This window comes from Natator depressus, chromosome 3, assembly GCF_965152275.1.
Source record: "Natator depressus isolate rNatDep1 chromosome 3, rNatDep2.hap1, whole genome shotgun sequence".
NCBI lineage: Eukaryota > Metazoa > Chordata > Testudines > Cheloniidae > Natator > Natator depressus.
The window spans coordinates 17,515,026-17,533,271 of NC_134236.1; the positions used below are offsets into that span (position 1 = coordinate 17,515,026).

At 43.8% G+C, this 18,246-nt stretch overlaps 1 protein-coding gene across 2 annotated transcripts in view; it reads right to left on the bottom strand.

Moving 5' to 3' along the window:
* Nucleotides 1–18,246, bottom strand: part of RCAN2 (regulator of calcineurin 2) — a 171,510-nt gene that overhangs the window by 36,196 nt on the left and 117,068 nt on the right. For both annotated transcript variants that reach the window (XM_074947477.1, XM_074947478.1), the window contains 2 exons: nucleotides 7,609–7,782; nucleotides 5,444–5,615 (listed from right to left, as the gene is read on the bottom strand). In XM_074947477.1, coding sequence (XP_074803578.1) covers nucleotides 5,444–5,615; nucleotides 7,609–7,782 — 346 coding nt within the window. The remainder of the gene's footprint in view (nucleotides 1–5,443; nucleotides 5,616–7,608; nucleotides 7,783–18,246) is intronic.

Sequence of the window (18,246 nt, forward strand, 5' to 3'; positions counted from 1 at the left end):
GCTGTCAGATTCCCGCCTCAGCAGATGGTTTAGGTGTGGCAGGAATCAGTGTATCCATTATCCTCAAGTGAAGGTGGTAGATGACCAAAAACATATTTTAGCCACAGGGCTATTGATTTGTCCTGAAATTAGTCACCACCACTGGGGCCTATTGTGAAGTCATAGTCGTTTGAAACATACATAAGAATCCAACATAAACCACAACTTCCTTTCTCAAGGTGCATCAAAAGGCATTCCCTTTCAAAGGCAACGAGCTGGATCCTCAGTCACAGTAAACCAGCATAGCACTACCGAAGTCAGTGTAGCCGTGCAGATTTACCTCAGCTGAAGAGCTGAGATCTTTATTTTTGTAGGTAATCATGGCCTACATAATCCAGGGTAATATGGATATAATCAGCTGATTATTCAGGATCTTCTCGCAGTATTTAAATTGACGGTGAATCTGGTCCTCATAATCACAAGGCTGGAGTGTGCACTAGAACAATGCCATGCCATGTTGCATTGAGCGGTGCAGACTGATCTTGTCTTCCAGTGCCATAGCATGACCCTCAATCTCCTATTTCCAGGGATTTCCTACAAAGCCTTCTTCTGACTTATCAGGAAAGATTTTTGTTTTAGGGTTTAGGAGAGGGGAAATTGTTCTAATAAGAGCTTTGAAGGTGCACAAGGGAGAGGTATTAAACTTGCCATCAGATAGTTTAAATGATGTGGAGACTAGAGGAGGACTTGAAGACCAGCCCAGAAGGTTGGAAACTGTGGGCTAAAGTTGTCCAGTTAGCGGGAAGCATAGGGGCTGAGAGACTAAATCCTGCTAACATTTACTCTTGCAGAATTCTGCTCACAATTGCCCCTTGCTCAGAATTTTTCCACTGATGCCTCCTGAGTTTCCTGCACTGTTTTGTGGTTTGAAAGGCACTGGCATTTCTAGTTCTTTTCATGTTTATTAAATCAGTCATTTTTTACTTTCTTAAAAATCATAACTGCAGTTTCATTAAAGAGTTAAAAATAGGTTTGTTTATCTATAATGTGAATGATATTAAACATGCATCGGTTTTAGGGCCCGATCCTGCAGCCCTTACTCAGGGCTAGATTATGTATTTTCAACCGTAGCTGAATAGTGCTTGGAGGAACCATGGAAGAAATTGTGACTCAGTGGCACAATATATCCTGGTGCACCCCAGTTACACGTGGCAGGTCACTGGGATTACATCAGCCTAGCAAAAGTCAACTTATTTTTTCGAATCATCACTTCTTTTTGGTGGGTGAATCTTCCCTTTGTTATGATCATTGCTGGGGTGGCTATATAGTGTTTGTACCTGGGTTCATGCATTGACAATCTCGTAAGACTGGACTAAACGAAGACTAAATCAATAAACATGCCGGGCAACAGCAATACTCCACAGAAATGTGATGCTTTCCCCTTTGTGATACAGTGTTTAAACAGGAGTAGGGAAGCCCCAAATATAGACAGCTCAAAGAGGGTCAGACCAAATGTAGAGATTTTCACGGACAGCCACGTTACACACAGGAATTTTTTTTCCTTCTAACAGTGTCAGCATTTTAAAAAACCCACAAAAACCCACGCAAACAATAGCCTTCTAATCTGACGTGCTGATGGTATACCACTGATGGCAATAGGGGTTTTGACATAGTTTTTAATGCCAGCAGCTTTTACTCCTAAGGTGACTCCTTATGGGCCCCACTCACATCCTCAAAACAGGGGTGAAGTAGGACTTAAATAAGCACATAGGCCTTTATGCTGACCTTTTGCACAGGGATAACTTTCACCCCAAGTGAATGTGGCATTAGTGGGGAATATGCATGTGCATCCAATGGAGGAAACAGACCCCCATGTTAATGACTGTGTTCAAGTTATAATGCATTCCTTTTATAATACTTCAGGGCAGGGATTTCATATTTTCTCTGGCACTTTTAAGTACAGCAAAGTCTGTTTTTCACTGGTGTTGGTATACAGATACATGTTACAGACATGGGAGTGTCATTCAGATAGGAGGGATTGTGGTCTAGTGGTTAGAGGGGACAGGGAATCAGGATTCCTGGGTTCTGTTCCTGGCTCTGTCACTGGTTTACCCCATGGCTTTACTCAAGTGACTGCAGCTCAGTCTTGACATTTGTAATACAGGGATACTGCTCACCTATCATTCCAGGGTGTGTGAGGGTGAACTAATTAAAGGTTGTAAAGCGCTCAGAGATCTCCAGTTGGAAGGTACTAGATAAGGATGAAATTCACCCCACTGCAGGGGGCCTTGCTTAAACCCTTTATGTTTTAAGGCCTAAATCCAGTTCATCTGCAATCCTAGCTGTCTCCATCCCTGGGCAGGGGAAAGAAGATAGGAGGATCCACACAGTAGCAGATCCTTGGATTCACCTCTACCCCCTTCCACGAAGTTGTGGAGCTTCCACAAAGTTGGGGAACATCCCATATGTGGCCCCTTGAATCCAGCCCCTCCCATTGCACAGAGGAACTTCACTGGTTCTGCTGCAAGGGAGCTTCTGTGAAGGCAGGGGCTGAATTTGCCCTTAAATACCTACAATTACTACTAATATTCTGCAGCTTATTCACTTTATTTGGATTAAAAATTGTCTAGGTCCAGTGTTGGGACTTGACTAACAGTGAAATCAGTGGGTGAAACTCCCCCCCTGTGCAGAGGGCCAGCACAAGCGCTATGCACCATTGAAATCTAGGCTTGGAAGGATTAGATTTTTATCTGTAAATGTCCGTAAACATTGATTTCACCAGGCACACACAAACTGATGGCAAATATTTCCAGCGATAATCAAAATTTACAATTGGCAAAGCAAGCAAAATGCTGCTTGAGAACTTAGGAGTCAAAATCCGTGATGTAGACTTTTGAATTCGGCTGGTTACAAATGATTAGTGAATGAAAGTAAAAATAGGTCTGATTTGTTGGTTTAAGGACATTTACTTGGTATATTTTGACCTGCGATGTCGACAATTTGTGTTTTAATAGTTTGTAAAGCTTTAACTTTTTGAATCTCAGCATATGTCATTAAATAATTGTCCGAACTCTCCGTAATTTCTTGTAAACTGTGAAAATTTAAATAGAGAAAAATCTAAAAAATGCTTTAAAAGAAACATGGCTGTTATCAGTCAACATTATACTACAAAAATATAAAAATAAAAATCAAATTCTACCAAGCTCCCATGTAAGCTTTCGTACTTCCACACTTAGCATGAAACTGTAAGGGCAACTTAAGTGGAGCGTGGGCTTTGTCCTGAATTTCTGCACAGGTGTGAATGGCGCCCAATCAGAATACTCAGGTGAGGAAGGGTTGTGGGATCCATGCCCTTACGTTGTTAGCTATTTAAAACCACACTGTTAAATGCTCCTTCCTTTGGGGAATAAATAAACCACGATTAAGATTTTTAAAAAGGGTTGAGACCTGTTGGATACAATGAGCATAAGATGCTAGCAATGGCAACACAGCATGTTTCAAAGGAGATGGGCTGCAGAGGATTGTGGGGTTTTTTTTAAATGAAATACTAAATATAGCAAGAGCACAACTGAGGACTGCAGTACTGTTTTAAGATCTCCTCTGCAGTTAACTAAAATTGATCTCCCTAACGAGTGCTAAAAATAGAAAAGCAGGCAGGGAGGGGGAAGAGCAGACAATGACTTTTCATATTGCTCCCTGCAGGCTCCTTAAATGAGAGTGAATATGACCTTCGTGGAGCACTGTCCCAGAGTGCAGAATAATGAGCGATATTTCACATTTCACTGCTCCAGAACAGGAATTGATTTATTACCCAGCTAGCTAGAGGATTCATTTACATGTTTCCATTTATAATGTCGCTGCAGCAAGGGGAAAGGAGGATTCTTTGTTTTCCTTTTATTCAGCAGTTTAGAAGCATAAAGCATTGATGCCGGGAATAATGGACTGTAATATATGGATTGATAATCCCCATCTGCAGGAAAAACCCATATGAGAGGACTAAGAGGGAGGAAATGTCTTGGAGATTCCCCTCCTGCAGATTTCTTTCCTCTGTTCCATCAAGGGAGGCTAGGTGTATGGGTCCCCACTGGTAAAAGATGTGGGGTAGTCCCACAATCCTCATGGTCCTTGGGGGAGATGGGAAAGGTGGAGACAGCCCCGTACCCCCATGGACTCCTGTTTGGCAGGGCAGATCCAATGGAGTCCCACTGGCAGGGCTTCTGTAAGTGGTAGCTGTTCCCAGAACAGTAAAGGGGCATCCACATTAGAGCTGCGCAGGAAATGGTTTTCCTGTCCTGTGCTGATTTTTAAAAAATTTCCCATCCCAAAGAGGATGAAAAATCTAAATCTTGAAAATTTTCCTGAACCAAAAATCTGGAAAGAAAAATGTACAATTGGTTTGATTTAAATGTTTGGTTTTGATGTAGACTTTTTTATATTTTCTCATATATTGTTTTACTATCAATTAACTTGTATTTCTAAACGAAAAGTCATTTGGACCCGAAAAAACAGAACTTTCATTTCATTTCTACAATGTGGAAATGGGCCGTTTTGACAATTTTGATTCCCGCCCCAAAATGAGAAATTAGTCTGAACTGACTCTCTCCATGAACAGCTTATAGAAAACCAGATATTTTCCAATGAAAAATGTGTGAAAAAATTCCCAACCAGCTCTAAACCTACCCATGAAGTGGGGTGACCTGCCTGCATTATACCAGGTTATACATTGTCAATCTGCCCTTCCACTTCCCTGGGGGCCACAACTGACTCCACTTACCTAATAGAAAGAAGTGTGAAGAAGCTAGTCTCCCCACTGTAACCGAAAGGGGCTGTCCATTGGTTAATTCTATTAACGAACAATCCACACAGAGTCACACTCAGAATTCTGATGTGTTTTTGCTATCTCAAAATGGACCTGATCCTGGTTGGGGCTAGGTCCCTGGGGTCCTCACTGAGCTCGGACCTCCCAGAAGGCATACATCATCTTGCAGGACTGGGCCCGATTGTATTTGTTGTGAGGAACTCTTAGAACTCGCTCAACAGCATTTATTCCTGCCCTTCTACAACCCCAACTCTCCTACCTAGATTAAAAGTAAACCAGTGCAATGGAAACATTCTGTGTGATCATCCTCTGGGTCTGTCAGTGCATTCTCCTCTGATGCCAGTCTGAATTTTAGAGTAAACTCCTAGGAGCAGGACCCATATCTCTGTGTCTTGTACAGCACCAAGGACACTAACTCAAGTTAAGAAATAATTATGCACATAGGTAAAATCCATCCCAAGCAGAAAGCTGGTGCCAGGCCTACGCATTACTTGAACCCTACGTGGACCCTTGAATTTAAGCAGTATATAAGCCTTGCGGTGCTCTCTGCACAGAGGTGAATTGCATTCTTAGTTTTTTATCTTCACTCTGTTTCCAATCTGCTTAAGCTGACACATTCCCATACAGGAGGGCCGCAAAGCTTACCTGGTCCTAGTTTAGAAACTGCATAAAGGAGGTCGTAGTTGATGACGGGTGTTGCATCATCTATTGGCTGCCACCCTACAGGAGGGGAGGCTGGAGGCGAGATGAGAAACTGTTTTGCAGGCTGTGGTGGAGCCAAATGAAGCTTGTCCCCGTCTGTCTCGGAGGTCTGAACCTTTCAAATGCATTAGAAACACAGATTATTTTAGTGTAGGGCAGGCAAATGGAACAAAGATTAGACAGTCACAAACTTCAAAGAGCAGATACTGCTGTTCGGTAGCATCTGTGAAATGAGTTGGTGAGTCTCAGTCAACTTTCCTGTGCACAGTTGTCAAATCACAAAGGCCACTGCCACAACCAGCACTCTTGTTGGCAGTCTTGGCAGAGAGGCCAAGGACTGCATGGGCCTGGAAACAGAACCATCATCTCATCCCTGCTAGAGATGGTTCCTCCAAGGCAGGTACATTGGGTGTGGCTGCATGAGCAAGTCTGGAGTGCCTCTGTCCATAACGTTCCTACTCTGCAGATAAATGCAGGGCTTCAACCCGCAGAGCTGTTCCTGAATAGATTTTAAGCCCAGGAAAGAACTACTGTGACCATCCAGTTCAGGGGTGGCAAATTTTTTGGCCCAAGGGCCACATTGGGGTTGCAAAACTGTATTGAGGGCCGGGTAGGGAAGGCTGTGCTTCCCCAAACAGCCTGGCGCCCGCCCCCTATCCATCCCCACCCACTTCCCGCCCCCTGACTGCCCCCCTCAGAACTCCCCAACCCATCCAACCTCACCCTGCTCCTTGTCCCCTGACTGTCCCCTTCCGGGCCCCCCGCCCCAACTGACCTCCAGGACCCCACCCCCATCCAACCCCCCCACTCCCTGACTGCCCCAACCCCTATCCACACTCCTGCCCCTAACCGGCCCCCAGGGACTCCCACGCCTATCCAACCCCACCCTGCTCCCTGTCCCCTGACTGCCCCCCAGAACTCCCTGACCCTTATCCAACCCCCGCCTCCCTGCTCCCTTACCATGCCGCTCAAAGCAGCATGTCTGGCAGCCGTGCCACCCGGCTGGTGCCAAACACGCTGCTGCGCTGCCCTGCAGGAGCGCGCAGCCCCGCTACCCAGAGCACTGCCGCGCAGTGGTGTGGCAGCAGGGGAGGGGGCGGGGGGGCTAGCCTCCCCAGTGGGGAGCTCAAGGGCCGGCCCGGATGTGGTCCGTGGGCCGTAGTTTGACCACCTCTGATCTAGTCTGACTTTTTGCATCACACAGGCCATAGAATTTAACCCAATAATTCCTGCATCAAACCCATAACTTTGGGTTAAGCCAGAGTTTATCGTTTAGAAAGACATCTAATCATGATTGAAAGGCTTCAAGTGATGAAGAATCCACTATGTCCCTAGGCAAAGTGTTCCAATGGCTAATTATCCTCACTGTAAAAAAAAAATCTGTATCTTATTTCTAGTCTGAATTCATCTAGTTCAAGTGAGTGGAAGACAAATCTCTTTATGCCTTTGTCTGCTAGATTACACAGCTTCGTTCAACCAGAAATCTTCTCCCCCTGGAGGTACTGTAATAGAATGGAGGGGTTCTCCTCTGGGCCCATCCTGTTGGCAGGTTTCAGAACCCTGCAGGGAACTTCAGGTTTACTGTGTACTCACTGGGGCAGGTGTGGCTTAGACTCACTATTTAATACAAGGAAGGTCAGGGTAGCCTTCTGGAAGAGAGAGTGAGGGCCTGGGACAGGCGGGTCCTGAGGAGAAGGGGGAAGGGCACATGTAGTATTACTTTGGAACTCTCTTTTTGTTAATAAATCAGAATGCCAGGGAATTACATTTGAACCCTACAAAGAGTGCACAGCTTTAGTCTGGAGCTGAGGAAACTCGAACACGTTATCAGAGCCTTTTATGAGCGCTAAAAAACACAGGGTCAAATTCTGCTCTCATGTGTACCAGTGTAAATCCAAAGTAATCCTACTGACTCTAGAGGCGCTGATCCAGATTTACATAGTCGTAACTAAGAGCAACATTTAGCCCATTCACTTCAAAATAGTCAAACATAGCTATTATTTTCATCTGATTTTATTAAACAGCGTTTCTTTGGTAACGCAAGATCATAGAGCAGTCACCCACTAAGAAGTAAGGAAAGAAAGGCTTTCATGTCAAAAGGTTCTTACCTGTGCGAAGTATAGTTTCAATTTCTTCCCTCTGAACTGTGTTTCATGCAGCTCTATCCTGGCCCGAGCAGCTGATTTAGGACTGCTGAAATTTATCCGCACACGTCTGAAGCTTTTAAACAACTGGAATGTCACACAGTCATCATAGGCACGGAACAAGCCCTCAAACTTCTCCTGTAAATGAAAAGACCTTGGTCATGTTAAGGGGTAACTTTGTTTGCATTCTGTCCTGCCAAATCTGAAATCAGATGACAAAAACCGAGACTGGTGCGATTAACTGTTTACATGGATGATCACCGAGCCCCACTGTGACAGTCACGGTCGTTCTTAGAAGTCAGGGTGTAAACAACAAATGACACGCAAATATAGGACATGACTGTGACTTCATTTACATGAGTGTAAACCAGTAGTAATTCCAATGGAATCACACTAGTATAAGCGAGAGGTAAATTAGGCCCCCAGTAACTTTATTGAAAAGACTAGGAATCATTCTGAATACAAAATGATCTTTGTTTCTCCAGTTTTTGTACAATTAACAAGAATGGGATATTTTGAAATTTGGAACATGCAGAATGCCTCCTCTTGTCAACTGACTACATCTCCCCAGGGTTGGTTAGTTGATTTTTGTTTGTTTGTTTGTTTGTTTGAAGTCCTTTTCACTGCAGATCATGGGAAGAAAAGGGGGGAAGGAAAAATTCACAACCTCTTAGGAAACGAAGCTCTGATCCAGACTCCGGTGGTCTGGTTCTTTGTCTGTCCAGAGCAGATACTGAGCTCCACTATTAGTTTCCCTCCCAGCTCTGTGTTGAAGCATAACTTTGCCCCTTGCTCTCTTTATTTGTTCAGCTGTTATCCATCATATCCACTCAGCCACTCACCTGCATCAATCCCAAAATGATAAACCATGGGTATTGTGTTACGAAATAAGAACTATTCCACATATATGCAAATCATGGTCTCTATTATTGGCATTTAGGATCTATCCTAAAGTTAATAGAGTCCACTGATTTTCGTTCCTTTTTTTTTTTTCCTATTTATGTATGTCTTGTCTTCCTATCCTACTGTAAATGTGTTATGTCTATGTAGTATTGCCTGTTTGGTCTTGCAGCTTTGATGAATTGTAAAAATTGCATAATTGCCTAACTTAGTTGGAGATCCCGAGAAACATGTGGTATTTGGAAACATACAAGCTGTAAGTTATTTGCCTTTTTGTACTTTTTATTGCTTGCTTTTTCATATAAAATCAATTAAAAAATCAGACACAAAAAAGATAGTGAGCCATCCACACTGATCATCAGAACAGTAACCGTCAATTTCATGGTAACGCTTTAAATTAATCACCAGTTTAACAGAAAAGAAATGTATTCTCTGTAACTCCATATAAAAGTTGGGGTTTTGTATAGTCCACTTTAACATAACACAAAATGATGTGCAGCAAAGTGAAATCAACAGAGTTATGCCAGGGGTGAAGTTAGCCTGCTATGCACAGTAGACTTTTAGAAAAATTGGGTGCATTTACAGCGTCTTGGACATGGAAGTAATTTACTGATTGCTGTGATCATGTCTGTCATTCTGCTGGGCCTTTATTTTGCCCAGGTCAGAGCAAATTTTGCCACCTCTAATATTTTATTGCTAGTACAATCCATATTGCCCAAAACAAGTTGGTATGAAACAGAGAGAGAGATTAATGGAGGCAATGGCAGGAACATGCTCCACCCCCCACAACACTCCATTCAGGACCCTACATATGCCTTCACAACACGTGGGGGTACCTCTTCCAGTGCACTAAATGCCCCAACAACAACTATGTGGGTGAAATCAGACAGACAATCACTACGCTCTCGATTGAACTCACACAGGAAAATAATAAAAGATAAAAACACCCTGTCACCTGTGGGTGAACACTTTTCACAAAGCCATCACTACGTCTGACCTATCAGTCCTCCTTCTCAAAGGAAACCTGCACAACACTTTCAAAAGACGAGCCTGGGAGCTTAAATTCATAACTGCTAGACACTAAAAATCATGGACTGAACAGAGACACTGGATTTATGGCTTATTACAACAATCTGTAACCCACTCAACACCTTTGCAGTCATAGGACAAAATGGGTGGGGGGAGAAGAGAGTTAACAGGCCACTCTCTTCCTTGAATGGTCCCTTGGAATATGTGCTACCTACTTATGCTAAACCATCTTGTCAACAAGGAGAAGGACAGTCCTGCACTTAGGAAGGAAGAATCCCATGGATTGCTACAGACTAGGGACTAAGTGGCTATGCAGCAGTTCTGCAGAAAAGGACCTAGGGGTTACGGTGGACGAGAAGCTGGATATGAGTCAACAGTGTGCCCTTGTTGCCAAGAAGGCTAATGGCATTTTGGGCTGTACAAGTAGGAGCATTGTCAGCATATTGAGGGACGTGATCATTCCCCTGTATTCGGCATTGGTGAGGCCTCATCTGGAGTAGTGGGTCCAGTTTTGGGCCCCACACCACAGGAAGGACGTGGAAAAATTGGAAAGAGTCCAGCAGAGGGCAACAAAAATGATTAGGGGGCTGGAGCACATGACTTATGAGGAGAGGCTGAGGGAACTGGGCTTATTTAGTCTGCAGAAGAGAAGAATGAGGGGGGATTTGATAGCTGCTTTCAACTACCTGAAAGGGGGTTCCAAAGAGGATGGATCTAGACTGTTCTCAGTGGTACCGGATGACAGAACAAGGAGTAATGGTCTCAAGTTGCAGTGGAGGAGGTTTAGGTTGGATATTAGGAAAAACTTTTTCACTAAGAGGGTGGTGAAGCACTGGAATGGGTTACCTAGGGAGGTGGTGGAATCTCCTTCCTTAGAGGTTTTTAAGGTCAGGTTTGACAAAGCCCTGGCTGGGATGATTTAGTTGGGGATTAGGTCCTGCTTTAGCAGGGGGTTGGACTAGATGACCTCCTGAGGTCCCTTCCAACCCTCATATTCTATGATCTTTCCACTTTGCATTTAGTGGTGAGGCTCAAAGTACCTTTCTCAGACCTGAAGAAGAGCACTGTGTGGCTTGAAAGCTTGTCTCTCTCAACAGAAATTGGTCCAATAAAAGGTATCTCACCCACCTTGTCTCTCTAATATCCTGGGACCAACACAGCTACAACTACACTGCAGACACAAAATTTAGTGCAATTCACAAAAAACTATAGTTTAATGGAATCCTAAATAAGTCTCTACAGGATTCCAGATGCAAGTGGAAACACTAAAATTGTACCATGAGGAATAGCGGTGTATTGGTTGGGAACTGGACTGGGTGACCTAACAGGTTTCTTCTATAGCTAGATTCTATGGGGCAGATCTTCAATTGGTGTAACCTGGCATAGCTCCACTGGCTCCAATATACACCAGCTGAGGATCTGGCCAGATATGTGAAGAGAAACTGTAGCCAGGTGTAGATTTACAATACACTGGGCATAACATGAGACTAACCACCACTCCTCATGCCCTTTGTCTTTGCCAAAACAAAGAGCTAAATAGAAATTATTCAACATCACAAGACTATTCAAGGCCAAGCTCTCAGGCTCGGCTAAACACCAGAGTTGTCTGGATTCTCTTGCAAATGCAGGCTTCTCACATATCCTTCAGCCCCACAAGAAGTAGATTCTAATAAGATGCACCTTATACAGTCTTTTACACTTATCCAAAGTGAGTGAAAAACACAACTGTTCTGGTTTGGTAGGCAGAGGGCAAGCCGACCCTACAAGTTTAGTTTGCACAAGAAGAGCAAACCCATGGTGTCACAAAGTAGTTTGTGTTTGCAAAGTGAATCACTTAGGATGCCATTTAAACAAAACAAAACAAAAAACCCTCTCTCATTAGGCATTGAAGAGAGAAGGAACTTCCCACTCTTTCTTAGAAGCAGAATGTACCTTGGCCAAGTGCTGCTTACTTAAAAGGTGACTCCTTCTAAAAGGGGTAAGAGCAGATTGATTCTATTGCATTGTGCAGAGGAAAAGCACATTGATGGTACATAAAGGCAGTTTTGTTAAGAGCTGGTCCAGTGCTGTAAAGTTTGGATCTGGTTCTCCCAAGTAAGACAGAGAGTTTTTTGGATCAGGATTTTGGTTTAGCTCAGATATCAGACACCAGCTGTGAAGACATCTGGATCCTGTTGTCCCTGAAGTTCAGGAGCGTTTGCATCTGGTGGGTTGGTCGCTGAAGTAACTGTCCAGACTACTGTGTCTCCTAAAAGTCATGGTGCCAAGAAGAAAACAGGCCCATTTGGATTCTTCCACTCTATTTCTGTATATCTGATTTAAACCCAGGGCTACTCATTGCAGGTGGAAAATGTATTATTATTGCTATAGTCCAATTTTGGTCTTGATACATCTGAATTATCTCCAGTTTAAATTAGAAATTTACTTCATGTCCTGAGATTCATCTTCTTTAGCTCTAAAGGAGCAAAACAATTCCTGACCCCTTAGAGAAGACAACTGGGAAAGGCTGCAGAAGAAGATATGAAAAATTCAACTGATGTAATCTAAATCTAATCAATACTCCAATCCTGATCTGTTCGTAATACAGGCAGAGTGGGGAGTGGAGCACTTTTCAGAACAACCTTTTTCACAACAGATATAGCACATTAGCATCAGAAGGAGATGCTAGCATTGCTAGAGTCCCCACTGTCAATACAATATGCCTCTTAAAGGGTAATTATTAAACCCAAAACTACTGTCCCGGTGAGGGTTATGAGGCCTTCCTGGCACACACGCATTTGAATTACCTGCATCCCTGCCTGCCTCCTTCCTCCATTTCCACCTCAGTGGCCCTTCTCCCCATCGTTTATATTCCACTATTGGCTTCTTTGCTCCATCCTGCTCAGCTGCTAATACATCCTCACTGCCTAAATGCCAGTTCCTACCTTTACCCATAGGAGATACTCCAGGGTGTGCGGAAAGGAAGGAGATGGGTGTGTGGTTTGAGACAGACCTAAGACCTGCTGGCTTATGGGAATATTGTATAAAGATGCTGTGTGTGTATTGTCGTGGAGCTGGTAGCACCACCTATTATTAAGGTTGCCCATCACTTCCTCTTAAGTTTTCAATTGTTTTAAGTTGCTTATAAACATCTCAAAACTTTAAACTGTTTGCGCTGAAATCATCAATACCAGATGTCTGCCTCAGGCTGTTTTTTGTTTTTTTTTTTTTAAACCTTCTAGCAATTCAGCCATTTCCAAGAGTGAAGCTAGTGAAAAACACATTGTTTAACAAAATACTGGAAACCTTTTCTTTGGGAAGTTCTCAAAACCCCATGCTTTGGTGCAGAGACTTGAAATTTGGCAAGGGGGTGGCCTGTGTGTCATGGCTGTGCCTTTTGCCATCCCTGTGAAAATCTGGCCAGATTTGTGCACATTATAAGCCTATAAAAATTCATTTTGCATATACTCCGCAGACTTGCTAGAGCTTTGCAGCTAAATTCCCCACAGATTCTGTTCGCACTGAGCATGCTATCGCCCAAGGTTGCAGGGGGCCAAGCAGGACTTTTCCTGCAACTGCAGCTCTGAATGGCTGTGGACCCTGCACAGGAACTGAGAGTAGGGAGCCTCTTTTTTCTGTGCTCTCATTGATCCTGCTGCTGGCATGCAGGCAACAGGGAAGAGAAAGCTGCCAGATCTGAATGAAGAGGGGACAAGAGTAGGATCTGGGGGAGGGAGTAGACTGGCACCAGGATCCTGGAGTGGGTAGAGACAACTGGGACTGGAGGCTGGCAGGGGAGGTGCAGAGAGGGAAACAGGGACTGGAAGTTGGAGTGGGGGGAGAGAGAAAAGTCTGTGACCATCAGAGCACACTCCCCTCCAGAACCTGGAACGGAACCCAAGATTCCCGAGTCTCACCTTTCCTCTGCAGTCAGCAAATCTCTGTGAAATGCACTGGCAAAGTGTCTCATCTCCCCCTAGAGATGGTCCACATAGACGATGACAACAGTAATTGTTCAGGGGAACCAGATTGAGCCATAAGACCCTGAAGGTGCATCTGAAGAAGCAAGGCCTGCCTATGTTACCATCATAAGATAGATGTGCCTGTAGACTGTTGTTTTAAAATCCCTTTTTCCTCTAAAGTTTTGTGCCTACTGTTAAAACTAACAATGTATTGGTTTAAGAAGGCTGTCTGATCACTCTATATATCACGGGTCACAGACCTTATTAAAGAAGAACTGCAGGTACCTGAACTCAGTCAGATCAGCAGGGTAAAGAGTGGATACGCAGTCTCACAGTGAGAAAATGGTGACATTCCACCCTGACATAGGTAAAGACACGAGGTCTGACGGCTGCAGGGGCGCATTCAGAGAGACCAGACAGAGGCGCAGCTAGCCCTGTAACTATAACCACAACCTACTATTGCTATCACCTGTTGAGTTAGTTCAAGTGACAGAGGCCTTTGTGGTGGATCTGAAGGTTTCAACCTATGGTGGCCCAGGGGAGTGTCATACGATGCCACATGATGGGGCTGGTAAAAAAGCAAACTGGAAACACACACGCACCCACACAAAATATGCTAAAAACATTACAAAGGCTGCAAAAGCAAACACTCTAAAGTTAAGAAATGCCAGAATTAAGGTTGCCTGTGCAACCCTCTTGCACATATGCACTGAATGAAGCTGGTGTCCTGTGGAAAAAACAGTATATGATGATAAAATTAAAGATTGTATCATACTGCATAACAAGAGATACACAGGCAACCTTAATTCTGGGATTGCCTAAATTTTGATTTTGCAACCTTAATAGTGTTATCTTAACATAGTTTGTGTGTGTGTCATACACATATACAAAGAAAGAGGAATAATATAAAGTGTGTAATCTACTGGCTCAAGAATATGCAGCATTATTTACAACTCCCAAGTTAGTAGGTTCAATACGATTGTTGTTATGCACTGCAAATGGCTTCCTGAGTCCAGCTCTTCATATTGACTTGTACAACAAAAAAGGCATCCATCCCAGGCTCTAGGCTCCCGCATGAACAGCTTTAAAAATACACATTTAAGTAAACAAACTCCCTTGCCTACACCCGGATCACAACATTATGAGAGAAGTTCTGTAATGAACAAACAAGAGCAGGGATGTAAAAGATCTCATAAATCAGTGCAATGTCTGCAACAAATTTCTTGTGAATCAACAACGGGAACCACTCATGGTGCAAGAAATAACTGATCAACCAGGGAGCAAGTTAAGCATAGAATTATGTCTAGTGGAAATCAACTTTTGCTCATGATAGTTTATTACTATGTGAATTATTGGGAAATCAATCCCTTACATACAACAGTTGCCTCTTTCATTTAAAGCTGCAAGCTCAGCTTGCCCAACATAGAATTCCAGAGATGCTGGACCTCAGTTTGCCTGTTGGGAATTTTCATAGGTTGCAGCATTATCAGAATTTGAGCACACATCTTCTCCACATCAAAGCAGAAGCAACTGTAAAGATTGCCAAGAAGGCTTACTGAGATAATGAAGACCCATGAACAATGATACTGGACTTGAGCAATACATCAACAGATGGCATGGGCAGCAGCCCAGTTCAGTGTCCCTGTCATACCACACACAGATTCTGCTGCCACAGTATGGTGCTCAAGAATATGTAGCATAATTCCTGGGTTTTGTAGGACCTGTGAAACTTTTCCTTAGCATTGCAAATGGCTACTTGCGTGCAGTCCTTTACATAGACCTAGTAACAACAATAACCCAGCAATGACAAAGAAAGAAAAACCTGTAATTTAAACCTCCTAGTACAGTGCATTTCAACCTTTTTTCATTGCAGACCACTAAAAAAATCTCATACGGAGCTGGTGGACCCCTTTGGAAATCTAAAAACCATTGTCCTAGTAGAATCTCCATCATCATTACTCAGCTATGGAGAAGAAAATGTCTTGTTTTATGTTTATACAGCACAGTCGGTAATGGAATCCTGATCCTGATTAGGGCCACTGGTTGGTGCTGTAATATAAATAAATAATGGAGAAGATAAAAATGTTACAATGATTACATGCACAGTAAATGTAAAGATATTCTGCACACATTTCTGTGTACTAGTGGTACACATTCTCATCAGGCATTGAAAGACACAGACTGGAATGGCTACAAAAAGGCTGATTGATTAATACTGGAAGTTGAATGTAATATTGAGAGATCATGAAAACACTTTGGGCCTTATTCTGAATATTTAGCATTTTACACTTGTCAGCTTTATGGAGCCAGTTCTGATTTACACTTGTGTAAGTCAGAGCAGAATCAGACCCCCTATTTGAGTAAATACAGGGCATTCATTCTGCACAAGTGCCCTGTATGTACTGTACCAACTGAAACTGCAGCACCTATTAAAAAAATCTATACATCTAGGGTTTTCTTCATTTTCAGCTGAGAACAACAATGACCTCAGCAGAGCGCTTTAGTCATCAGCTGGAAGTTAATAGCCCTCAGCTGCATCATGACCCATCAAACTCCTCCCAGCTAGTCATTAATCTGCAGGAAATGCCTTATGCCTCGATCGTTATTGTCTCTGACTTTTAATATATGCCAAATTATGTATTTCACTAATAGAATATTAAAACTCCTTTAGGGCCATTCTGATCTATGAAAAGTACATTGTATGCATTGTGAAGAGATATATAAATTCTCTCGCTCCCTTTGATGCAAGTTCCCCTTCAAGTTTCTTGGGTAAATAAGACAAGATTTTTAACCAACTCGGGTTGCCTTTTTAATTTTTGTACATAATATTTTTAAAATTTTGGATTGCAAAATATGCTCAAAAACAACAGTGAAGACGCTTTCTATTTTAACAGTATTGCCAATCCCAAAAGTTGAGAATCATGAGTCACACCCCAATAAATTATGAGATTGAGGGTTGGTTGTTTTTTTAAGATTATATTGTGTGTTTTGGTCTATCTTGATTTTTGAAATCCTCTCCTCCCCCGCACACCCCTAGAGAAAGAAAGAGAAAAAATTAATTAGCATTGCCAAATCTCCCAGATTTGTTGAGTAAAGTGATTTTGGCGCCTATTGCAGGAACTGTCATGGACTGCCAGATGGTACAGAGCTTCCAGCTTCTCCCCATCCCCAAAATTTTAATTAATTCTGTGTCCCCTCAACCTCACGTGTCCATTCATCCCCTGCCCAGCAATTAATTCTGTCCCCCAGCTCCCTCATCAGATCTGCCTCCACCCCCAACCCCACCCTGCCTGCAGCTCCTGGGGTTTTTCACACCCATCTCCCAGGCCTGGGGGACAACTGCTGTGGTGTCCTCCTTCTCAGGCCTGGTGTTGCAGAAATGGAGAGGGGAGGGGAGTGGAGGGGAGTAAGAGCAGAGTGGAGCTGACTCATTGTTCAAAGGAAGGGAGGAGAGAGCAGAACAACCTTGAGCAACCGGGCTCTTTCTGTTCCCTCCTCTCCTCCTGGGAGAATGATGTTGGCTCCTTAGTGGAGGCGGAGGGGGGCAGAGCTCTGCTGGCTGCCTGCAGCAGCTCTGATTGGCTGATCTTCCCCAGGAGATGGGCAGGTGGAGAAGGCAGCCAGTCAAAGGCAGTTTTCCCCCAGGCCAGGGCTGAAATTCAAGACAGGGCTGGAACTTCTTGTGGCATCATGACACTAGCCCAAATTATGGGACGCTCAAAGAAATCATGAGATTAGTAACACTTGCAACTGTGAGATCCATACCCTAATTCCCACATTTGTACCTTTCTCCCCCAAAATGGCAGGAAAAGAGTATTGGTATGGTGGGAGTCCCAGATGGCATTGTAACTCATAGTCTTACAAGTTCTTTTTCTTAGTACGCAAGCTGCGTACAGTACTGGAAAAAATACCGTGTGGTAGTTAGCTTTTTGTGATGCAGTTTCTTTGGAGGAATCTGTGATGAACAGCAACAGTTTTGCTCTCTGCCTCAATCTCTCTTAACTAGAGTCAATTCTTGGTTCAGTATTGCTTCCTGGGAACTGGTGTTTGGGCTGAGATTCCTAAAAATGGGAGATTGTGTGCTGTTTGTTATCACCTCTGTTCAAGGACTGGTGTACACAATGTAAACAAACAAGTGATTATGAGAAAATATCCTGTAATAGGGTGCTTGAAGGGCTGAGTAGCCTAGTGGTTGGCACACCTGACTTCCAACCCCTTGCTTCCCTGGCCGAGGTGCCTCAGCCCTTAAGGCAACGTGGTAGAGGGATCCGGGCCCTCCCGCTCCATCAGGTCGTAACCCAGAGCCCAGTGTGAAGCAACCACCGAACAAGGACCTCCCAGCAGACAGTCTAAGTTCACTGCCCTGGGCTACTTCCTACTGTTGTCCTTTAAGTCTGGGGCATGCTCCTATAGTCCAAACAGTTCATAGTGGCTTAACTCAAGTAATGCTTCCTTGCGGACTTGGAGCAGTGTCCTGCTGCAGCCTCAGGTTCCTCCAGATGGGGCAGCTGTAAGTTTGGCAGGGTCTAAACCCACAGTATCTCTACAGTTCAGTACCGCAATTCACTCAGATGAAGGGTGCTCCTTGGTCTCCTCAGCAGCCTCCCTCAGTCAGAGAAACAGTGCTTCTTACACAGTGGCTGTCCCAGCTGTCAGGCTCCTCGTGATGCTCCACTCCGATAGGGAGGCAGCTAGTTCCTGCCTCTTTGCCAGTTAGCCCTGAACTAAGCCA